The 25,973-nt window shown below is 39.0% G+C and overlaps 1 protein-coding gene across 1 annotated transcript in view; it reads right to left on the reverse strand.

Annotated features, from left to right (window-relative positions):
- Nucleotides 1–7,832: 7,832 nt before the first annotated feature.
- The window catches only part of LOC124156603 (venom serine protease-like), a 30,097-nt gene continuing 11,956 nt past the window's right edge, over nt 7,833–25,973 (reverse strand). The window contains exons 2-7 of the mRNA XM_046531242.1: nt 24,723–25,014; nt 22,302–22,608; nt 17,742–17,849; nt 16,822–16,976; nt 9,956–10,109; nt 7,833–8,527 (exon numbers count right to left, since the gene is read on the reverse strand). Coding sequence (XP_046387198.1) covers nt 8,505–8,527; nt 9,956–10,109; nt 16,822–16,976; nt 17,742–17,849; nt 22,302–22,608; nt 24,723–25,014 — 1,039 coding nt within the window. The 3' untranslated portion in view covers nt 7,833–8,504. The remainder of the gene's footprint in view (nt 8,528–9,955; nt 10,110–16,821; nt 16,977–17,741; nt 17,850–22,301; nt 22,609–24,722; nt 25,015–25,973) is intronic.

Consider the following 25,973-nt stretch of genomic DNA (forward strand, 5'->3'; position numbering starts at 1 on the left):
TGAGAATAATTGTGGGAGCCTCCCTATACATCAAGAACTTCCCTATTCAACTCACTATAAGACATAATCCCTTTCATTCTATCTAAAATTCCTATTCTTTTCCTTCCTCTCCCTCGTTTACCTAACATTCTTCCATCCAACACTGTTTTCAACATTTCCTCCCCGCTAAGTACTCGCTCTATCCATACCTTCTGTCTTCTCCGTATCTCATATTAAAGCTGTCGTTCCTTACCCACCATATACAGCACTTCGTCGTTCCTCCTCTCCGTCCACTTAACTTTCTCCATTCTTCGCCACACCCACATCACGAATGCCTCCAATCGTCTCTTGTCTTCTTTCCTTACAATTAGTGTCCACGTTTCCGCACCGTAGAGAGCTATAATCCACATCAGACTCTTCACTAACTTTTTCTTTAAACTTTTTCATAATGATCCTCTCAAAAGCTCCTTCCTGTTCATGGACGCCTCCTTTGCTAGAACGATTCTCTTCCTGATGTCCTTAATACTGTATCCGTTTTCCTGTAACGTGCTGCCTAAATTGTTGAATTACTGTACCTGCTCAAGTTTTTCCTCAGCCACCTTTATCTTAAGTCTCACATTCCTCGCTCGTGCTGATTTTCTTTTGACTTGTTGACTTTCGCCGCGTGAGATATTAGGCTAATAGTCCTATAATCTCCGCATTCAACAGCTTTCTTCTTTTTCGGTAGCGGAATTAAAACCGTTTTCACGAAATCCTCCGGCCAACATCCTTCCCACATAGACCCTGCGTACTAGTTCGAAAAACCTTTTCTTACTATCCTTCCCTAGATTCTTCAGAAGCTCACACGGTATATTGTCCACGCCTACTGCTTTCCTAGCCTTCATATCACGAAGTGCTCTCTCTATTTCCAAATCTAATATCCCCGGACCAAGATTATTCTCCTCCACTACACTTTCCTCCTCTAAAGCCAATCTCTCCGGCCTGTTTCTTCCATCATACAGATTCTCCACGTATTCCTTCCATCTACTGTGCTAATCTTCTCGCTTGGTTAGCATCCTCCCATCTTCAGCCTTAATTTTAGACATGCTTGTCCTCTTTTGGCGTTCAACGCGCTTATCTCTCTTTCTGAAACTTTTCCATTTCCTCACACTCTCTTTCCCACCAAGTTTCCCTTGCTCTCTTAGTTTTACGCCGCAATCAATTATTAGTTTGTCTATACATTCTTTTGCCCTGTTCTGTGTCCACTTTCTTCCACTTCCTCCTCTCCTCCATTTCACTTATCATGTTCTCCGTTATCCATGGCTTCTTTACCCTTCTCCTATCAACATAGCCAATTGAATTCTCAGCCGCTTTGATTATTCCAGTTTTAATATTTCTCCGGCCTGTCTTTCCTCAACATTCGTTGCACTTTCAATCTCTCGGGTGTTATTTTCAACAATTTTCTGATATTCTCTCCTCATACTTCTCTTTAGCGCTTCTAAATTCCATTTCCTCGCCTTCCTAACTTTCATAAGTCTTGTGAATCTTACGTTGCATTTCATAAGTACTTGGTTGTGGTCTGAATCCGCATCCGCTGTAGGGAAGCTGCGCCCGTTTTCCACATTATTCCTAAACCTCTGTCTTAACATGATGTAGTCTCTGAGTAGAAGTTCAACAGATGCAGGCGCTATATGGTGGAAGCTCGACATATTTAAGTAAAAGATGATAGCATTTTTCCACGATCTTTTAATGCGTACTAAGCGTTTCGGCTCACTAAGCCATCATCTAGTACAAGACACTGTTTTAAATTTAAATACATATGACGTAGTCTATCTAATAGCTCCGAATATCCCCTGGACTTTTCCATGTGTTCATTAGCCTTTTATGATGATTGAACCACGTGTTTGTGACAAATAACTTGTTTCTCCTGCAAAATTCTACTGCTTTCTCACCCCTGTTGTTCTGAATTCCTAATCCAAATTCTCCTATTTCGTTTCCACCCCTCCCTTCCCCGACTGAAGCGTTCCAGTCCCCCATTAATACCAGATTTTTCTTACCCGGGGTGTCTCTAATTATTTCCTCGAGCTGTTCATACACCTCATCTACTTCTTCTTCCCTGTGATTGATCGTGGGCATGTAAACATGAACCACCACAGGGTTGCTGGGCCGCGCCTCAATTTCTACCAGAATCCTATCGCTTACCGGGTCTATACCTACCACACGCTTACCCATCTTCCCGCTTAATACTAAAGCTACCCCTCGTTGGCTTTCCTCTCCACCACTATATATAACCCTATACCCGTCACTCCAGTAGTCCTCACTGTCCTTCCACTTAATTTCGAATAGACCCAAGATATCTAGCCTCCCTTTCTGCATTTTCCTTTTTATATTTTCGAGTTTACCCGCCCTCATCATTGTCCTCACATTCAACGTCCCTAAATTCATCTATGCCTTCTTCTTCTCCATCTTCTTGGTATTCTTGTCCTCCTGACCCCGAGGGCCTTGCTGCCATCTACGACACCCGCCCTTAAGGGCTGGGTCCCGCGATTCCATCCGAGGCTAGTTTGATCAAACTACATGTTTTCAGTGAAGAGATAGTTGGTAGGGTTTCCCACTTCCATTCGAACAGTGTTTTTCAAGTGACCTTTAACCTTTTGTGCGGCTCCTACCCTTCGACCTACTTGGCATGGGTGGTCCTACCGGGAATGATTTAGAATTAATCCCGCCTGTGCAGCTCTTGGGGTCATAGGAACACGCAAGCCTTTCCACCGCGACAAGGTTGTAGCTCAAGGAAAAGATTATGGAAGTTAATGTAATTAAACAATTATTTACCAGGCATGTTAAAACTCAAATTTTATTATCGAGTAGGAATATCAACTAATTTTGAGAGTATCTACAATAAAAGAGTATTTTATGTCAATCACATTCTGTGGATTGTCGAAGTGATAGGTTAATCTTCCTGCGGGCGCGCAACGCACAATTTTAGTCAGAAATAGATAATAATTTCACAGTTAAAATTTTATTGCTTTAACTCATTTCCCAGTGCTATGGAAAATAAATATCATCACTTTCTCCTCTCTCCTTCGCCGAAGAGGGCGTGTCTTCCTGGCCATTCTCTCCCTTCAAACGTTTCTCTTCGTTTACTTGGTAAGCTTTGAGTTCACGGGGATTCCAGTCCAGACCAGTCAGTCTAACTGCGACCAGCGTCATTAGTATCCCGGACGTGAGTGCGGCAATATTATTTCGAGAAAGCTTCTTCATTATCCCTTTGTTGAAGTCGTATCTGTTTCTCAACCGCAAAGGATGTTGTTCCTCTTCAATTGTGAAGTAAGCGGACTGAAATTAGGTCAAATGCATAGGTGGGAAGTAGTCAATATCATTTTGGTAAGTATACCTATGCGATTAATTGTTTGTTAACGTAAGAATGCGCGGAAAATTCGAGTTTCCGTTAAATTTTTATTTACTTTGTCGTTTTCTTGACAACGACTCTTAGGAAGAAGTAGTGACTGTAACACTTGTGATTCATTGGGTAGTTTTAATTTGACGATAGCTAAGAGGCACGTTATTTTCATTTAAATGTTGAGTTTCTCCACCAGTATTTTTAAAGGAGATTATTAGTTGAAGTAGAAACATGGGTATTTGGAAGATTTTTTGCTCAAAAAGATTATCTAAGAAAGGATTGATTGTAATCACAACGTGGCTTTCACATACCGTATTTAACTATTTTTTGTGAAAAATCAGTCCACCGAATCGTCCTCTACGTTTGCCAGTTCCTGATGGCGCGAAATTATGGTTTAATGTATCAATAATACCATGAATTTCTGTGATACCTCCTTGAAACCATAAGAAACTTGCTCGGTAATACAAGAATTTTTGTGGCAAGTCAAATATTTTCGGGAGTGTATCCCAGTAACGGACTCCGGTCATTGTTGCAGTCGCATCGAACGTATTTACGCTCCATCTCCATTATAACGACAATACGCTCCAAATAAACCCGATTTCTTAAAAAAAATATTGAGTGATTGATAAATGAAACAATATCTAGGAGGAAAATGAAGTGAATTTAAGAGCGACCGAGAAAATAGATATGTGAAGGGAAATAGAGAAACGGAGAATAGATGTGTGAGGAAACATTCCTTGGACGACGATCAGTTTGGTTTCACAAAAGGAAAGTCAGTCATAGCGAAGGCCTACAGTAATGGGAACCTTGTAGATGAGACTTCATTTGGGACGCATTAGTAACCAATCTGTGGATTGCAGTGTACGGCGCCTGATAAAACCTTGGGCAGAATGAGAAAAAGAACCAAAAGTATTTAGATATTCGACAATTTTTTAATTTATGTACCAGAAAACTAGCACTCTACCTAAGAATATGATTTTATTTCGTTTCATTATAATGGTGGTTAAATTAAATTAAACTTCAATCGGAAAAATACTTATTTACGGAATAAAAAGAGTAAGGTTCACAGAAGGTAATGAATTTTTCATTTATATAACATCTAATAACAGCAGAGAAAAAAAGTGTTAAAGTTAGGAAATACTTTATTAGGATTTATATTTATAGCATGCTTCAATACGGTAGTGATGGCTTGGACGATGAGAGCAGTGGAAAAATCAAGTTCAGAACCTATCGAAATGTTGTGTTATGGAATAATGATAAGCATGAAATGGATAGATTGCATGAATGAGGCCTAAGGTCTGAGATGAGAAGAGGTCTTTAGAGAGGCTCGGGTAGAAAATTGGAGAATTTAATTGGCCATATCATAAGACACAATGGTCCATTATCGCCGACTCACAGGTGGAAGGGCTGCATGCAGTCGGTTATGAAGGATGTGAAATGGATTTCTGCTAAAATATTAGTTGACAAGAGGCCCAGGAGGCATGAATGGAGAGTTGCGTTAAACAAATCTTCGCATTGCCTCATTCTCACGAAGCCTGATTATTATCTTTTCCATCCCTTTCGAGGGAAATCTCCAGCTATCACTCCAATGATAGCGGGGAAAAAATTGGCGTTTCACGCGATCATTTTGCGCGATGGCTCCAGGGATGGGAATCCCATCCCTTTTTCCGTCATTCGACACGCCCCTATTTTACGTCGCTGAAAACATCGCCGTCCGGATCATCTGATCAGAACGCAAAACGGCGATTGTAACGCCACGCTTGGTTATTAATTGAATGACAGTCGTACATAGGGAAAGTAACGGGATGAGCGGAGGAATGGACCTTGTGTGATTCAGATAGTGACGGATCGAGTGATCACTCTTATGGTCCCTGAAAACCTATCACTCTGGGGCAGGAAAAAATGATGATATGACTCATTCCAAACATCCTGATTAATTTTTCAATTTCAGTAGCTTCTCGCGCAATATTTTAGATTTTCAAAACTATCACGTAGTAGCGAAAATAAAAGTTTTAGTGAGTTAAGGTGAATAAAATTATCTTCTCCATGCTCCATTTCTTTGTTCATGACATTTCACTGATGTGAAATGCTCTCTCACACAAAGCCCTTGGCTCACAGCTAGCTTATAGAAAACAAATGAATATCTGGAGCGCATGCGTTTTCGTCGTCCGAAATATAAAGTGCTTGTGCCAAAAATAAACTTGAAACTAGTATAAAATTACAAATTCAGACAAAACTCACATATAATTATAACATTTTGATATAATAAAACTTCTAAATGGGTGAAATTTTTAAAATATTTGTGTTTTGTGAGTAACTTTTTATCAAAATCTTTTTTTTCGATAATATCTGTAAACCCGCGAATAAGAAAATTTTTCTCGGCTTATCCTTTGCTAAATAGGTATTTTTTCCCTGTCTCAATTTTATATTGTGCTATATGAAGAACTTACTTCGACTAGAAGGAGCCACTATGTACCAACTTATACATCTTCCCTCTGAGCTTGACCAGAGTGAATAATCAATTTATATCTCCACCAACGTCGTAGAGTGGTCCATAATTCTGAAAAGTGCAACACTATAACCAATAGAAACTATTTTAGAGTTTTTACATGTTTTTGAAGTCGCTGATTAGGAATTTCACTTCGGAACTTTAAAAAAACAAAATTATTTTCGACACTAAAATTCTGAAATCGTGTTTGGGTATTCTCGATATCTTGCTACCTCGAAAGTCTACCATTTCTGGAATGAATATTCAATAAATTCCTGTAATGCCAACAAGTGGAGCTTAATGAATATCAAAAACGATACGTATGACATCCTGAAAAGGAGACATCAGCTCCCAAACTACCCGTTCTAAGTTACTAGTAAGGCAACATATTTTTCATTCGTAGAGGCTATGATACAAGGGACAGAATAAGCAGAACCGCGGTTTGAGGTTTCCTTCGAATTTCAAGCATAACTCTCGCATCCAAAAACTTCTGCATCGTGTCGAATATCAATTTTAAACATTTTCACCTCACAACTTCAACAATTTCACAATGTACTCGAGAATTACCTGACGGTCGACACGCGTCGAACATTATCAAATTAATTTGTGGAGAAATTGCCATCTCTCTTTTTCATTTTTTCAGGATGTCATTCCAATGCATCTCACCTGCCTCACTTACCTGAATTTTTAAAGTTTTTTTATTCGGATAATAGTCTAAATTAGTTCTTATTGCAAAGGAATGTGTGAGTAAAACCGCATGGCACTTTTTCCCAACTTATTAAATTTTCACTTTTCCTACTCTTCGATCTCATTTAATTGTGAAATGTCAATTGGCATACAAAAATTACGGATTGTTTAAAATCAAATTTTACAAAATATTTTTTTCGTTTTCTGTTTCCAGTTTACAGGATTCAATTATGAGTATTAGCAGTGATGAAAATTGAGAAATTAGCCACTTTTCCCTCGTTAGACCACATTTAGCATACGCTGCCAGTGTTTGGGACCCTCGTGAAAAAGGCTTGATAACAGAGTTAGAACGCGTGCAAAGAAGAGCTGCCAGGTATGTGAAAGGTCGTTACGATAGTCTTGTTAGTGTAACTGACCTCTTAGATAAACTCGGATGGGAATCTCTGTCGGACCGTAGATTGAAAAATAGACTAAACCTTTTAGATAAATTCAAGAACAGTGTCTTTTCTAACGAAGTTAACCATATCTTACGGACGCCAACGTACTACGGAAGATCAGATCATAAAAATAAAATAAGAGAGATAGATTCTAGAACAGACAGGTTCAGAATGTCTTTTTTTCCACGATCAATAAGAGATTATAACGGCAGTGATACAACTCATAAATAGATTGCATGACATGTAGTGTAGCCTACTAACTTATGTAAAACTTAATGCATGTTTCTTAATTTTATTGGTAGTATTATTTGTTAGTATACGTGACGCTTTTTGGACCGTGTGGTGTGCATGTAGGAGTCCAATTGCATGCTGCATGCTGGTGATTGATCACCCCCTGCCAAAAACCCTCGCAGGGTATTATGTAGATGTAGATGATGATATCGCCAATTGAAGTGGAGCCGCGCACTCGGAATACTAAACCGATGCAGGTTCGAGTGCGCTCACTTTCGTAGTGGCCTGTGCCGACTTTTTCACTCCCAGGCACCTTTTTTACGAGTATATCACTAATAGAAAAATCAGGGATATTCCTGAAACCCTATATTAGTTAAATTATTGGGAAATCAAATTCATTTTTGGGTCTACTCCTGATATTCGGGATCTCTGGACCTCTGTGCGTCGCTGAAAATTTATCAGTTTCACTGGGCTTCAAAATTTGAATAGAATTTTCAAATAAAAACAGAGTACAGTTTCCATTGAACTTTCATGCATCGTTAAGTAAAGTTTTCATATAAATGGCTGTGGATGACGATATTTAGAGTAGCATCACAAAATCAAAATCCCTCCCTCAGCTTTTCAGGTCAAAATACAGTTTATTGTATACTTACATGAAACATTTTTAAATTAGATAAATAGTAGCTATAAATATATGTACATTGGTTTAAATATTAATTTCAGGTGAGGCTATTCGTAGTGTCTATTCAATCCTTTGAATGTTTCAGTGGATTCAGGAATTCGTGACAGCGAATTAAAATAAAATGTTCCGGCGCACAGTTTTCACACAGGATGTGATGGAAGGGTACAGACATCTGTTGTGGTCTTGAAATAGCATATGTCAATAGAGGACGTCAGATATCTTCCAAAAGCATAGTATTCAGCGCCACTGCACTTGTGGTGGAGACCCATAGTAATTAAACAGCTCACACACCCACAAAATGTTTTGGATTCGGCACTATGACGATGACCCAATAACGCTTTTCATCAAACTGTCCTTGACTTATATATCACACAACACAAACGCATAGTCACCACACGCTTAAAAATAAATAAGTTGTGTATTTTGGGCTAGCATTTCTTCAGCAATGAAAGAAGCAAAGTTGGTTCTCCTCGGCTATTTTTCGATGGGATAATCGATGGTAGTGATGCGATGGCAGCTCATCTCCTCACAAACTGCTCCTCTCCTCTCTTGTTTTGGTCCTGAAGTCGTGTGAGCAGGACACGGCAATCTTTATCTCGTTCAGCACTCCAGCTGCTATACTCACGCCACGCAGTACGCCTCGTCTTAAAGAGAATAATGGAAACCGTTAACACATGCGATAATTATTCACAATGAAATATCCAGCCAGTCGCACTTTCCGAACATGTTAACGAAAATAAAAGTAAATATCAAGTTACAATAACTTTTGATAAATTGGCCTCGTAGGCCTTATCGCTAACTAACTTAAATTATTATTCCTCAAATGATTATTCAGAGCGTGCATCAATGGTGAAACAGATTTTTAGGAGAGTTTCCATGTTTTATTCATCGATAACTGAAATATTCCACCGATCAATAAGTCTATAAGGCTTACTCGTTGAAAAAGACAGCCACAGAAGTGGCTCGAGAATAACATATCGCTACTATTACATACATATATACGCAGAAGTGTATCAGTAGTGCCAATTCGCTCCGCGATGGCGTCATTATAAAATCAAAAGAAGCGGCATTTGCGAAACAGAAATTATGTCATCTCTTTTTCTTTATGAGAGCATTAAAATAAATTTTGGTAAACCTTAGTTTGGTTAGTTGGTGTTTTGGGGTGCGTCGACAGCAAAGGCTATTTTGCACGGCACCCCTTTCCATTAAGTATCATTACCTTTATGTATAAGGTAAAAATAAGCTTTACCTTTAAGCACCATTGATCCCTCATGAGAAATACAAATGGAAAAAGGTATCTGTAATTATATTCTTTGCCTGCGTAGTTAAATATGCAATTGCCGCTTGCGATATATCCATGGCCATCGATGTTTACTGCGTTCGAGGTTGAATTGCTTTAACTTCGATAATAGATTGAATCGAGACATCAATCGATTCATGCTCTCTTCGCAGTCGCTCTCCAAACGTAAGAGTCGAACGCAACAGTCGAGTGTTAAAGCAGTCAACTAGGACGTGTAAAAGCAGCTCAAGTCAGACCGCACATCAATCGTAAAAGAGACTTAAGAAGACTCATTTTTTTATGCAGTAAATGTCACTGGAAAACACTATTTTTCTCACTCTTCTTTAAATTCAAGAGGAAGTGAAGCTTTAATTGAATAAAGGCCATGCAAAGTCGTGTTACGCTGTTGTAGTTTTTGTGAAACAGCAGACGCCCCTCATTAGTATTTAGTTAATTTGTAGTAAGGCCAAAATAGCATGAGTTAAGGTACCGAGGCTGATGTGGTGGCACCATTCCATCCTGTTCTATGGGACGAAATCTACACTTTAAAAAAATTAATGGGACGGAACGATTAAACGATTTTGGTGAAAAACGAAATTCTTCATCTTAAATGATTTTTGGTGAGTCGATGAACGAGATTACAAAAGCCTACAGTTAATAATACACATGCGTTACTTTTTTACATTCCCGTGGTCGCTGCGAGATCAAGGAGTATCATAGCACGAGAAGTGAAGGTGAATTTTCAACCGTGGCGATTATGGCGCCGCTCCTTTTTTTGGTGAGTAATACTTACTGGTGGCTAAGACAATCCAGTCGAGGTAGGAGGTGACCCTGGTGTTGACCCCTGGAGCGGAACCCCCGCAAGACACGCCGTAGCTGATGACACCCAGCAAGTGTATGCGACCTGATGTCCTGTCCAGCCAAAGGATAGGCCCACCAGAGTCACTCTGCGAAATAGATAAAGCGACAATCGATTAGTAAGCGGTATTAGAATGAAGCTGCGGTATCCGAGGGCCTCTCTTTGGGGTCTTTTTACGATCCTGGTCAGGGAACCAGCGAAGGCCCCCCTCCATCGGAAGAGCACAGGCTTTGCACACATCCGCCTTTTTCTCGTAGCACTTTCTGCCAGATTGAAAAACTAATTGGAAGGAGTGGAGAAAGCTTGAGATTCGGTACTCATTTGTTATGAGTACATCTCACCACAAGCAGATAGAAATATTACTAAACAAACTTTCCTTTAAAGATAGGTAGGTAAAAATTATTTAATTTTCATTATTTGTAATGGCAATAACGTTTTATTTTTGTTTATAGAATGGGAAAAGGACAGTTTGTGGTCCTCTCCAAAGAGAGCATTATACGCAGGAGACCCTTCTGAATTGCTTTCTTTGGCACTTCCAAGATCTGACTTCAAAATCACATCATTTTCAAAAATATCGAGACCTGGATGTATTTTAGGTAGATTTTTGTCCTGTAGAATATTCGATGATTATAATTTATACTTGGCTTACATTTGGCTATTGTACCTCAAAACTTTCCCTGGATTCAAACCAAGGTTTTTTGCAAATCGCGTGAATTCGAATTACACTGGTTGACATTTTTTTGCAGATCTCTCACTCATAGAAAAATACTTTGACGAGATTTTTAAGTACAGTTTAAAAGATACTTATGTGCCTTTTGCAAACATAACATTTGTAATTGAAAGATATCATAACAACTTATTCTGCACAGTATTTTACAATTATGTAATTCAGCCATTCACTCACTCATACAAATGTTTGGGGTGAACGAGACGATATACAACAAAAAGTCTTATGATGACCCCCTCTAAAATTGTCTGAAACCCCCGGAAAATTTTTGAAAACACTACATTTCCCATTATTTATCTGTCTGTGCATTTAAAATTGAGCATGGGGATTAGTTCAAAACATGGCCACCAAAATCCAGTGGCGGCGCGGCGATCATTGGAGGGAAGATAGAAACAAATAATCATAGCAACGCATTTGTTTATGCAAACAAAAGGAAAAAAATTGGAAAATAAGATAAAGGACTCAAAGCGAAAAGATGATAAAGATAAGGTAGGAAATTTACAATGTAGTGTTTGAAAATTCAATATCTTAATCTTGCCGTATGAACAAAAATTTGTTTACATCAAAGCATATTCAAATGAAAAGAGGATAAAGATAAGGTACGAAATTACTCATTATTCTTAATCAATTATATTCAACACTCTGTGTATAAAATTTCGGTGTTATTAAAAACGAAACTATGGTTGTTATTAATTCCATAATTAACAAGTGCACGTAATGCCATTTTTAAAAGATGATTCGTGCTGTTGACTTTAGTTCCTGTCTTGCTGCCGCTACACGATTGCAGTAGAAATATTTCTAAACAAACCTACCTTAAAAGATAAGTAGGTAAACATGATTTTATTTTCATTGTTTGTGATGGCGATAACGTTTTATTTTTGTATACGTTCTTTGTTCCTTTTATATCCTTTATAACTTGCAATGTTATCCGTGAGCTGGTGCATCAAAGGAAGTGAATAATAGAATATGGAGGATAAGTGCAATTATAGGTATTTCTTATTCAATTATTTGTCTTACGGAAATCGCGTTTCATTGAGTGACTAAGTTATAAGCTAGCTATAAAAATCTTTAAACCGTGACATTTATAGTGCCTTTTTCATCACAAGTTGTCATCTACTACTTACTAGATGATTTTATTGCGCATTATTAACTTTCAAGGAGATTTTTTGTGTATCCCGACTCATTAAAACTTTAAAGAGTGGTATCATTCCTGAAGTGGTATCATTTTTGATCATGATAAATAATCTTTCGATTAAATTCATCATACTAGGCCCATTTCATGCAAAGGATCTCCACTTTGCGCAATTGCACTAGATATTGATATTAAGTTCCTACGTAATTCTATTGCGAACATCATCCTCTCTTATGCTTACGAAGATAAACTGCAGTCACACTATAATGATATTTCAATAATTTGGTTAAGTAATGTAAAAATAATTAATAATTGCGTTTTTAATATTAATCATTGGAACAGATTGGCCTGGTCGATAGAGTCTGCTATTACGCGTGGGAGGCCGTGTTCAATACCCTATGCAGGCACATGTCTTCTCCGTTTTCTTGTATTTATTTTGAGGTAACCTACATTGAACACCTAATTTTATGATTTTCAATCAGAGCAATGTTTTTCTGGGAGGAAATTCTTTCATATGCTTACGCTACGTCGGGTTTATTTTGCGTTTGGTCTTAGTTCTTTTATCGAACTGATGGGTGTCTTTTTCAAGGTATTTATGGAACTACTTTATCAAGCTTGTTTGGTAAGTACAACAGATATATTCAATGTTCCATACGAATCGAAATTGCGATGAGTTCAATCAGAAACTGGTATACTTAATGAATATGAACTAGCTCATGAATAAAACTAACTCATGAATATAAATGCATTAGGTTTCTAACTATACTTTTTGCAGTGTTTTCTCGCTTAATGTAATTTTTTATCAATTAAAATGTTAACTGTAGTTCATTGTATTTCGTAGATTCGTTATGTTATTATGTATAAATTGAGTGTTACAGTGGAATATGCTCTTAAAGTGTTTTTGTATTTGAATTGAATAATTTAGAGACTCGGTCAGACTCGTAGAAATTTATTTTACATATTTAGTCCCTCAGAAAAACGTTTCTCTTTATAAATATTTACATTCATATTGTATCCTACGTACCATGCGCTCGTTTCACTTGAAAGTGGAAATGTTGCTTATATCTAATCTAGCGAATCGAAAAGTAAACGATCCTTAAGTAACAAACGGCACGCAAAACGTGTTAGACATTCCACAGTGACTATAACAAGCTGCAGGCCTTTTGTGGGGGGGGGGACCCGGGGGGCGAGTAAAAGCGAGTTATTGAAATATAATAGGACTCAGTACTTTAATTATAGTTAAGAGTTAGAATTTGTAGAGGTCTACATCACCATTCGACCGATATAAAAACAATATCGCCCACTAGTCCGCTAAACAACGCTTTCAACCGTCACTCACTCTGAGCAAATATAAAAACAAGAGTTGTTTTCGCGTTCTGAGCATGTGACCTAGATTGAAGTGGCAAAATCCCAGATCACGTGATCCGTAGCCCCTCCCTCTTTTACCATCGCGTGTTTGGGAAGATAGGTGATTGTAAATTAGGCACAAAATATACAGCAGATACATAATTTACCTCTCATCATGAAGTATATTCCTTTACAACAGAGGTACTATCCTAGCCACCTGCAACGCACGCTGACAACCATTGAATATGTTCGTTCTTGCACGACAATATTTACACTCGCTAGCATAGTTTTGCAGGGAGAGAATGAGGTTTAGCGTAAAGCACGTCGACGTGAATGTTGAAAGTATGTAAGAATCCACGAAATTGAAGTTGAACTGAATTGATTTTTTAATGTGTATCGCTTTGATACAAAAGATAGGGATTCAAGAATATGGCGAATGCAACGCATAAGCAGCAACAGTGTTACTCAAGGTGTTGCCTCCGAGAGACATATAATACACGGGCCGGGACACTCCCCCCCACTTTCGTTTCAGAGCGCGGGCGACGCGAAGCGAGGTAAATGCGCTTATATCGATGGTATGCCAATGGTTGGAGGAAGGGAGAGGAGACGATTTTTTTAGATGGAGTTAAAGGGAGAAGGCATTATTGTGAGCTGAAGAGCGAAGTTTATGAAGGAAGGAGAAGCTGCCTTGATAGGTAAAATACTTCAATAATAATTATACATTACGATGCCGATCTTTGCCTATTCCTAGATTTTCCATCTATGGCACAAGGAGGTACATTTTGGAGTGTTACACTCTCGTGTTCAATAATTACCGACCAAAAGTAGAGTCATAAAGTATTCTCCTGCAAGATTTATCATTTGAACCATTTCAGATGTATTAAATCAGTGGCTGTGCCGAATATCATTCTGCGCACGAATGATATTCGTATCATGATATCGATAATCGTATTGATAATGTGTATCATGATACTCGGACTCTTTCAGATACTATTACCCTCTTATTCCAAGATCAAGGAAATTCGATCATGCTTTGCCTGGTTAATTTGCCATAAATTGCGAGAAACTCATCTTAACATGAAACAGTGTCGGGAGGGAATTGCATCACATTGAGACTAACTGCAAGTAGGCACGCCAACCCCATGTTTGCCGATCGACTTCCTCCCGACCATGCATGTGTCGCACGCACAGAGAATATCGCAGACGTGCATTGCGATTCCCACGACCTCAGCGCCACAGCCCACCTGTTGCTCTCTCCCGATGACGTGCGTGCTGACGAAAACAAATGAAAGTCACACGCCGAGGCTGTGCATCAATCTTTGAGTCTTTCTGTGAGATACTTTGTCGCCCTTCTGCCCTATGACGTTTATTGCCCTGCATTATATGGCGATCAGAACAGAGTTGAAATTTAAAAAAATTCTTTGAAAACATTCCAAATAAAGTCTACACATTGTTCACCTTGTGCCTACAACTTTACCAAGTCCGTTGTTTTCTCCACGTAAAATGCAGATATTTAATTTTTTTATATTGCTATTTGTAATATCCATCCATTGATATCGGCCAGCATGGTGACTTGATTATTTTTATCAAGGTAGTTAATGACCGTTGTTCCCTATTTACCGGCGTAATGAGCGACGGAATAAAATTCCAGCTTTTTATATATTTACTGGTCGGTGGAAGAGGAGCCATTTTGGATCATTCATAATTATCTGAGAAAGGAATATAAAACCTAAAAATTATGGTTGAATTGCCTTTAGGAGATATATTGATGTAAAATGAATCGTAAGTCTTCGAAGACAAGTTTTATATGAATAGGGTAGTTTCCCTCATCAAAGGAAACGAAAGGCATTGATTGCGAATCGTTACCCACCATTAGTGTATTCATAATATACAAATTATTTGGTTTTAGAAATCCCAGTTTAGACGAATGGCATTTAACCTCATTTGAAAAAGGCCAGATTGGCGCCCTTGCGATTCCACTCCTCGTGACGTCACAGGGACCTAGTTTCTACACGAGAGGATAGGAGTTTTACATCGTCTGAGATTACCAATGCATGCATGAATCACAGAGATCAGGGAAACGTCTCTTAATAATCACCTATAAAAATTGCCGTAATGATCGTAAAGTTTCATTCGTTTGATAGGGTACACATTAATAATCCTCATTGAAGCCAAGCGATACCTTCCAGCATGAAACTCTGCTACCTGCTAACATCCTGTATCGTAGAGGCGCTCACAGCCTCGCACCAAGGTGGCCTCACACAGCGGCTGCCGGAACCAGAATGACGTCACACGGGCTTTTCCTAGCATTCATACTTAGCCGTCGCGTTTTCGAGCGCTTGAAAATTTGCACTTTTTATTTAATCGAGAAAAATAGATATAGTAATTTAAAAATATAAAATCGTGAAATACGTACTCCAGGAGTAATAATCTTTCAATTTATTCTATTAAAAAAAGTAGTAAACCACCCTATTTTGAAATATATGTAATCATTGAAAGGAACCATTTTGTCCTTCACTTGACTTCATCAAAATAATTCCTTAATTATCAACAGCCATCAATCTTAAGATTGATTTGTCTTAACCCTCCGCTCAATTTTCCTCTCGGCTTATCTTTTAACAACTGCACAATTCTACTGCCTTGTATCCATCATCTTTTGCTCTAAGCAATTAATATGTGGCCTACCTCGGCCGTCCATCCGTTCCATCTGCCCTTCAGCGATAATGCTTATCATTACATCGTGTCTCATTGATCTAGCAGATAAAAATTATCCCGTCTTCTGCCCAATGTTTTCAAAAGACTTCTCCCCTACTCTTCCTAGAACTTCCGCATCATTCACACGATCTATCCACTTGATCTTCACCATTATTCTATAATAAATTAGGTCCGTTGATGGGATTTCTACTTGAATGCAACTGCTGAGATGGGAGAGATAATTTTTGGTAGCTTTTTCATTTGGTCAACCATTTTTCTCCCTTCCTATATAAGCCTTCTTCACAATTCATCAATAGAATTGGCGCAGTTCTATTCTCGATCCTCTTCACCACTTATATTTCTATACTTATTAAATTAATCATTTTCTAAATTAAACAATCACCTCAATAGACTAATGGGGAAGTTTATTGGGTTCGCGGACATGCTCAAGTCCAATTTCTAAAGCAAACGCTTCTCCTGTGACGAAGGCAATAATTTATAAGTCCTACATATGCATTCCATTTTACTTTATGCCGCCCCAACGGATTTGTTGAACTAACGAAAAGCAAATTGCAAAAATTGGAGAGAAGGCATCTAAGGATTCAAAATTAGACTAGGGTCCGACAACCAAAAGAGTAGCAAGGGGACGCCGATAAAAGAAATTCTTAAGAAGCAGGCAGGAAAATACCACCAATGAATGGACCACGACGAAAATGAAGCCATAGAGCAACTTACAAAACTTAAGGGTACGTTCTGGGGACCGGCAAACATACAAATTTGTCAAAAAAATAAAGATAATGCTGACGAACACAAGGGCGTTCTAACTTGGACAAAGGCCAGAAGAAGACAGCCACTAATAAACTGAGATGACGATTGCTGTTTTTTATCCGTTTCACTCACCTGGCATGCGTCTGATCCCTCCTCGAATGTGCAGATCTGCCTGTAGCCTACGTTCCCCTTGTAAGCCTCGCTGCACTCCTGAATTCCCACCACAGAGAGAAACGCCTCACGGAGAACGTTTGACTCCTCGCCGCCGAAAGAAGTCGTGCCCCAGCCTGAAGAGATATAGCAGGATCAGTCGAGAATATATAGTACAAATGGCGATAAACATCCGTTGAATAGCAACTAGTAGTAAAGATTAAGATATGGCTTCAAAGTTATTAATTAAACAAATTAATATTATGGTTTACTGTATGCAGTTGTTTCAGGTTTTACGTTTGTTCATGCTTCGAACGGCATGATTACTCTTGGTTGCCACGGTCAATATTTGTTGCTTACACGGAAAATAAATGGATGTATTTGAATCTGTAAATACAGTTATGAGAAGAAATTGAAGCGTATAAATAACTATTAAAGAATTAACGGATTTATTTCTTTTCACGCTCAATGATTTGAACTTCATTTTAATATTTCCAGTGAAAGTAAATTTAAGTACAAGCATTAAAAGTTCTGCCCAGGATTCAATAATTTTCCTACAGGACCCGAGAGATAAACATTCGTGGGATAAAAATACCGTCAAAAATTATTTCCGCAAAAGATATTTTGTGCGCCTAAGCATGACACTCGGGATATATATCTTGAACATCATTATCTTGTAAACTTTTCGATGATGAACGTGCGAATCAGTCAGGATGCGTTATTTTACATGGAAAGAGAAGATTTTACGACTTTAGAAGTATAAGATGCAAAAAATATGGAAATTTTCCACTGATTACTGCATTAGTGATTTTCTGGGATAACATAGAGATAGCTGTGGGGTGTAAAAGATGATGAATAACCATTCCGGGGGTAGGATGCATGAGGTGGGCAGGGCCACTCACCGAGTGCCGTCACTCTGTCTCCCGTGAAGGTGTCCGTGAGGAATCGAAATGGAAGGCACGCCGGACCCACGTCGTCGTTGAAAGCGATGCCCTCCGAATCCCTCGTGCCTGAAACATATTTTTCAAACGTATCATATCAATATAAGACACGGTCTCAGGCGTTACTTTGTGGAATTTCTTCATCATCGAATAAAATAAAATAAAATAACTTTGTTTTATTCCACACTTTATTTTGAATAGCACGACCCGGGTTTCAGCATCTACTGTCTGTAAAAAAAAGCAAGATACCTGAGTTTGAGGAGCTCTAGCGTTTAAACGAAGCAATCAATTTCAATGCAACAAAAATCATACGAAAGACAATTTATTTCTACGTTGTATCATGTACTTTAAAAAATCTTCCTCTCAATAGTTTTTCCAGTACTTCATTTTTTCTCAAAAAAGTACCCGTTATTTGCGCGTAAAATCAAGTTGCCCAACTTTGAGCGCTTGGCATTCCCGTAGTTTTCGTTCTTTAAACTTGAAATTTTGATATAAAAAAGCCACATCTATTATAAACAGTCTGCCGAAAACAAATTGTTTCAGCATCTAATGCTATCATCAACCTGATGATAGCATTAGATGCTGAAACCCGGGTGGTGCTATTTAAAATAGTGTGGAATAAAACAAAGTAATTTTATTTTATTTATTCTATGATATCATATTTTGCTGGATTTGCGTAGGCCATCATTTTCCGCAGGTGACGGTACCGAATAAACTTGCAAAGGTTTTTATTCTCTCGTTCATAATGTTTCAATCATAAGTTAGGTTTATTGCAGCGCTCCATTTCCCCTTTCTCAGCGTAGTTAGTCCCCTCTAGGATACATCCTGTTCTTCTTCCAATCGCTCTTCTTATGCACCGGATGTCGGTGGCAGTATAGGTAAATAGCAACAAAAATATATTTAGCGTATGTACTGCGTTATCCTTGAAACTGGCGACCCATTATTCTCCCAAGAATGTACTAATGAATCCATCTCTTACTCTGGGATCCATTACAAGTCTCAGCTTTACTCTAGCAATTGCTTCATCCTCACTTAATCGTATAAAATATCCTTGTGATGACACAACTAATCAATATAGGCTTATTACAATCCAAATTATTCGCATCCCATTCCTTGAATAAATCATTCAATATATTTTATGCGATTATTCAGGATGGCTGTCCACAAAGTACTATCGCGTACGAGAGCATGTGCCACTTATAGCCATAGACTAATAGTAACTTAATGTATTACGAATTACGTAAGAAAATATGTATATTATTTTTGAAAAAAAAGCTAGAATTTCAATAGGTATTTATGATTCATTGATCTAATTTACTCATTGATTTACGGAAATAATTATAAAAAAAGTGAGTCAAAAAGGGAAGAAACCCTTTAATTATTGGCTACCAATCAGCGGTGAGCTTTTGAGGTATTTGTTTTCATTTTGAGGCGGAAATTATTCATTTCTCAATGAAAATAAATAACTTCGCAACCACAAAATCGGCAATAAATATATACTGAGACATTTATATGAAGACACTGAATCAACATGTGCTGAGAGATATATTTTCGTACAATCCCATGAATAATGTCACCTGAATTACAATTCAGACCTGGATAAATTTAAGTCTCCGCTCAGGTGAAAAAACATCATTCCTTTGAATGAAAATCGAAAATATTAAATCACAAGAACTGTGTAATCATCATTTTAAAAATTATTTTCAGTTCTATATCGAATTAAAGCTGAAACAGAACGCTACATTACGTTTTTAGCCAATTGAAGTGTCCCAACAATACCTGAGTCCGTCACTAGGATACACTCTTGCATTAACCCATTTATTTCAATTGAAGAAGAAGCATGTAGCGGGATTTATTTCAAAATTTACTCTAGGATCCGAAATTCCACTGCTTGCATACCTCACACTACCTGTAATACGCAGTCTTTAACCGAACGTTGCCCTTTTATGCTGGATTATATTTTAGTTCAACGAGACAGACAAGGTAAGCGATGGCCGTTCCATCATTTTACGATGAATATTCCCTTTATTTAGTGCTTTTAGGATAATGCCATGCCGGTAGAGCCCTACTTACATCGTATATTTGAATAACTGTTGGTGAAAATATAAATGTTATTAACACATTGCATAAGGTCTATGTAATTTATAGACTAAAGTACATTGAATTTTAAACGGATCATTAAGTGGAATATTGACTTTAGTGGCATTAAGTGAATATACATTTCATTAGTATTCATTGGGGAAAATGTAAAACTTAACATGTTAATGGGAATATTCACCGAGAATTAGTAACTTCCATTTATAATAAACCTTACATAAATAGTTTCGTGACATGGGTGGGCTTCTTTCGTTCACCGTTTTGCTCTGCGTTTCTTGTGACAGAGTTCGACTGAGATGAAAAAGAGAAACGTGGAGGTGATTACCGCTCTGAGGCCCATTCGAAAGCCAATGAAATGGATGTCGCCGGCAAACGCTGTTGCCGTGGCATCCGGCGCAGTGGTGATGCTCGCAGCAACTGGCTACAGCCTCTGGAAAACCAACGATAGCGAGTCCAAGTCCTTGGGGGAAGCTGCTGCGAAAGAAGACGCGCTGTTGGAGACTGCCTTGGAGCCTACTCCGGACCCTTTGCCTCTTCGGATTCCAGAAGAGACGAGGTTCGCTCAGATTGGGGAGATGCAGTTTGCGACGGAAAATTTGATGAAGATATGGAAGCCGATCATTTTGGCGGATCCTCACGGCGAACAAGTCAGCGACAACGTGGAACTACCAATTACAATAATGAAGAAGGAGAAGATGCCCAAGCCATCAAGAAAGCGGGAGTTGTATCGCGTCTTGTCTCAGAAGAATTGAAACAAATCCGATTATCACAACAGCGATCCTTTCGCATTTATTTGTTGTTTAATTAAATATAATAATGATCAAAATGACTAAATGTCGTTTAAATTGTCGTGTAAATTTCAAGGATTAAGAGCCATTACATTTTTAGGCACATTTCATAGTTTTCTCATTATTTATGGTGTGAAATGTCCACGTGAATGTGATGCTACTGAAATCGAAATAAATATTGGAGATTCAAAATCACAATTTTTCTTATTTTCCATATTTTTCATTGATAATATGTGCTGTGCTTGGTCGTTTTACATGAAAATTACCGCGTCATTTTCCTACCTGATCTGCATTAACACTACTAACCATATCAGGCAAATAAACTACAAAAATGTGAACAGATGGAAGTATAGGATTATCAAATAAAATTAACTATGCAAGAAGCCTATGGGAATCGGTTATCAAGTGAGGAGTAAAGGTTGTAAAGTGAGACCAGCAATTGACAGCGACATCGTATTGTCAATCGTCTTGGGGAGATGTCAACGCAAAGAGACACGGAGGACCACGACTCCAGTTCATAGATTAAATAGATAAGGATGTCGAAGGCAGGAGGTACGTCATGGAATGGGAATGAACTTGATGGAACGTGAGGAATAAGGAGAGCTAAGGACCAATCTTCAGTTTATATTCAAGGAAAGAACCGCGTCGCACCGTGCCGAAACCCGGATTGGTTGTAATTCAAAGGAGTGAACTATTGAACAAAATATGGTGGCGCTGCCTGAAATGAAATTTAGAAGTGTATCTCGTATAGCCAATTAAAATTGGAATTCAGTGTAGACCGAAATCGGTTTTTCGATTGGCAAGGCAACCATTATCGGGGAGGAGAAGGTGTCTTAACCTGCCCGAGGGTGAGGTTAGAGTGAAGAGGTAGGTGAAGAGGATATTTTCACTCTAACCGCGTACTCGGACAGGTTAAAGACTTTGAAATTAGCTCGAACACTTTTTCATTTTAAGAGAGCTTTTGAGTGGCCATGACTGTTTTATCTCGTCTTACTGACGGGGGAGTTGATGAAAGAGTGAGGGATTAAGGGTAAAGTGGGGGTTTGGGTTGGGTTAAAGCAGAGAAACGCAATCATTATGAAGAAGTTGTTGTTTCGTTGTGGAGTGTGAGGAGATTAACTGAAGAGGAGCCGTGAATGTTAGGGGAGTGGTTGTGCGCTATGCATTCGCCTCTCCTGTAAGTCATTCCCAAATTATCCGACAATTTCGACTCCCCTTTCCACCTTTTACACGTACATCAATATGTATTCTCCTAACCGCCACGGGACCTCCCTGGAAAATGTCACAGCCCGTGTCGTTACAATTGTGTGTGCAGTTTACTTTTGTGTTTCAACAACATGGTGAGAAAAATCCTAAGATCGTTCTTCTCGTGGGATGGTCTACAATTCCTTTAGCAGTATTGAATTCGGTTTTGCTAGTGGTGGCCCGTGTCGTCTAATGGTGCAGTCGAAATTCTTCCATCCATTCCCTTCCCAATCCCTGATTGCGTCCGCTGAATCCTTCGCATCTGCTTCTTATTTCTTTCGCCCTGCCTCCTCCTGGGTGCACGGGAATGGAAGTCTGGACTCATTCTTGCAAACCCCTCTCACAGCTTTCGTTTCCGTGCATTCGCTATGAACACTACAAGCACACTCACCGACTTTGACGACGGCTATGTCGTTGGCCATGGTCTGCTTGACGTAGTCCGGGTGCGTGACTGTCTCCGAGATGCGATACAGTTTGGCAGAGGGCGTGTCCGAGCCGGAGGTGAGGTCGTGGTCGCCCACCAGCAGCCCTAGGCCCTTGGGAAAGTCCTTCTCAAAGAGGCAGTGGGCCGCTGTGACGGCGTAGCGGCTCGAGACGATGGTGGCGCCGCAAAACACGCGGCGGTCCACGGGGTCAACTAGGCCGGCCATCATCGGGAACTCGTTCACACCAGTCTCTATCCCCCCCACGATCCGCATCTGTCGATTGGTCAAAACAAGTAGAGGATAGAGAGGGTGTTCATGCATTTTGGATGCAGCTCATGCAAACTGCGCAGGTAGTTAATTAACTGCGTTCGCGATTGATCGCGAGTTTCCAAACCTCAGAGTGAATATAATCAAGAGATGTCTGCACAGATAATAAAATTGGAGGACATTAATGAAATAACCAACTTAAGTAACATTATAGGAAGTGAAAAATGTTTGCAAAACAAACAATGGAAAATTTATTTAATTTATGTCTTGATACATGCGGTTAATTTCCGTATTTAATTTTAATTTAATTTTAATGAAAATGAAATGTACTATCATTTTCATTATGGAGGTTATGCCCGCTGCACAGTGTTATAGGCGTACTAAAACGGCTTACCTATCACTTTATATAGTAATGTTTTTTTTTAATATGAACCAGTATGCAACCTTTGTAAGTTTTCACATATATATATTGGGTACTTTGGGTATTTAACAAGATATACAAATGAAAGTATACCGGGACTAGCCACGGTGATAACTTTTTACGGAGTCACCCGCAATGCACAAATAGTGCGAAAAATCCACAGAGGAAAAATCATTCGCCTTGACCGGGATACGAACCCGGATCCCTCGATTTCCGGCCGAGTGCTTTAGCCAGTTAAGCTACCGAGGCGTCATTCTCCCCTGTAGAAATTTGTGGACTATACCGGACAAGGTGGTATGGACTACTGAGCATATGATGCGACTAGCAGTCCAGGTCGTGCGCATGGCGCCACAGCCGGAGAGCAAAGCCCGAACTTTGAACACTAGAGGTGTTCGCTCTGGACTTATGAAAGTATACCGGGACTAGCCACGGTGATAACTTTTTACGGAGTCACCCGCATATATACAAACTTTGTAAATCTGTAAAATTTACTAAGTTTGTATATCTTAATTCAGCAGTAATTTTCACCAAACTAAATCCCAATCGATCGATTTCAGGAACAAGTTTTTTGATAGTACGAACGAAACGAATTCTGCAACGCATTAATTTTGTTTTCATCGCCGGTTTCTTATCAAATACCTTGATAATACGAATTATTAAAACAGCAGTCGCCAGGACGACGCATTACTTCCGATTGAGGGGCCTTTTTCAAACACGTAATACTTGTTTCACCCTTATCCGATCGCCTGAAAATTCCGGCAGCAATTATTATGTTTACCTCTATAATGAACATAAAGTTTTCCTCCAGCTTTTCCTTAAGGAAAAAAACCTTATGTTTTAACTGCAGATAAATTCCGGCGACGCGACGTTTTTTTTAATATGCCCTATGAATTTTTATGATGATGTAATAAGTTCTAAGCGAATAATATATTGCGTAAAAATACGAGTAATGGGTCATCATTTTTTTCTCTGATTACCTATTTCAAACCCATGCGTGTTCGTCCAATTATCCCTTTGTACATACATAGGGGAATTATATAATGGAATACATATAGTAAGAATATACTTATTCTATGGTATGTATAAGGTGTAAACATATGAACTCGACTGATGAAGAGAAATATCATGGAAGTTTTGATAACTTAAAGCCTATCGTAGGGAGCACATATAAGAAATATTTGAGGCAGAGCCCTGAAGAAGCAAGGATTCGTCAAGCGTATTGTGGGGAGATTTTCGGATGAGAAAGTAAAAGAGAGGTGCTATTTCGCACTCGTCCGATCGCACCTTGAATATGCAGTGAGCGTATGGGATCCGGAGCAGAAATACTTAATCCGTGAACTTATTACAAAGGAAAGCTGCGCGATGTTTAAAAAAACTGCCACAAGTTTACAGGAAGCAGTAGAAGGATATTGAAAGAATTTTACTGGGAGCCGATGGAGACTCGGAAGCTGCGTGCCAGGCTTAGATTGTTTGAACAATCGAGAATAGATATCTTTCTGAGAGAAACTGAGTACATAAAATTAGTACCCCACTACATTTCCAGGTCCGGAGATAAATTAAGAGAGATATTTTGCCGAACGGACAGATGTGCCAGTTCCTTTTTCCCCCGGACATAAAAGCACTTTGTAAACGTGGACGAACTTCGCATTATCGGGCTATTGCTTTTTTTGTCTGATGTAGCTGGGGGAGGGATACGCACCTCGTTTCGCCTTCCGCACTCGCAGGGGGCCATGGGAAACGCGCGGATGGAGCAGAGGAATCGGTCCATCGGGTGATCCCTGCTGTCCGAGCGGAAGATGACCGCCATGGCGCTTCCCTCCGACTCGGCACTGAAGGCGCCCTCTCCGCAGTGGGGCTCGCCCTCGCCCTCCGCACCCAGCACCACGTACAAGGCGTCGCCCCCGCTCCCGCCGCAATCCACGCCCCCGCCCCCCAGGCGGAAGTCCGTGCAGTGCAGGCGAAGGCGTGTCGAAGGCGGAGAGGTGGCACGCCTGCAACGCAAGGGACAGCGTGTGAATGGTGGTGATCTCAGAGCTTCAGTTCGCATCAAATGCATATTATTCATCATTATTAATTATAAGATATACCATTATTCATTGAGATTATTGAGATTGAGTACGCGATTCAATAACGCGAATTGAAACACATAAAAACTGTTGTACTTCACCCTATCCATTAATACTTAATGCATCTCGTTCTTCTTAGAAATGATGAACATTGACACTAAGTTTTTCCACGTGAAACAATGAATATGAACAAAAAATTTGTATGAACAAAAAAGTATATAAAATTGATTTGCGTTGAATCCTTAGTTTTTTTCCCGTAAAACGCAAAACATCCATCCTTATATATAACAATTTGATGACCTGAGATATTTTAAATAATATAATACCATATAAAATAATAAACTTTCAAAATAATAAATTAACAGCTTTGGTGGAAATTAAAATTAAATTTATTTCGCCCTCAGCGTTTCCGCACATTCTTTGGTTTTTTCAGGGCTTATAATTTTAAGCTACGACATATAGAGTTAATGAGACAGTCTTTATCTTCAAAAAATATCCAGCATCATATCCACATGATAACGTTTGAAGTTACGATGGATGAATTATCCTTTTTTTTCTTTGTAATTTGAATCTCAAAGCCCTGAATATAGTCATAGAATAGAGCACAATTTTAATGCTTTGCGACCGAGTGTGACGTGTTCTACGTCACTTTCAAGCTAGACTGCAGTCTTGAAAATGACGTGGAACACGTCGACAACGGTCGCAAAACATTAAAATTGCGTGGAAAGTAGAAAGTGATTTTATTTTATCATCTATAACTTCCACAAAGTTAACTCAGCAACCATCAACTTCACCTGAATATAGCATTAAATTTGCAGAACATTTTTGAATAAATAAATTGATTGCTCATTCTCCATAAAACACAAGAAAGAGAGATATATCCA

The sequence above is a fragment of the Ischnura elegans genome, chromosome 3, assembly GCF_921293095.1.
Source record: "Ischnura elegans chromosome 3, ioIscEleg1.1, whole genome shotgun sequence".
Lineage (NCBI taxonomy): Eukaryota > Metazoa > Arthropoda > Insecta > Odonata > Coenagrionidae > Ischnura > Ischnura elegans.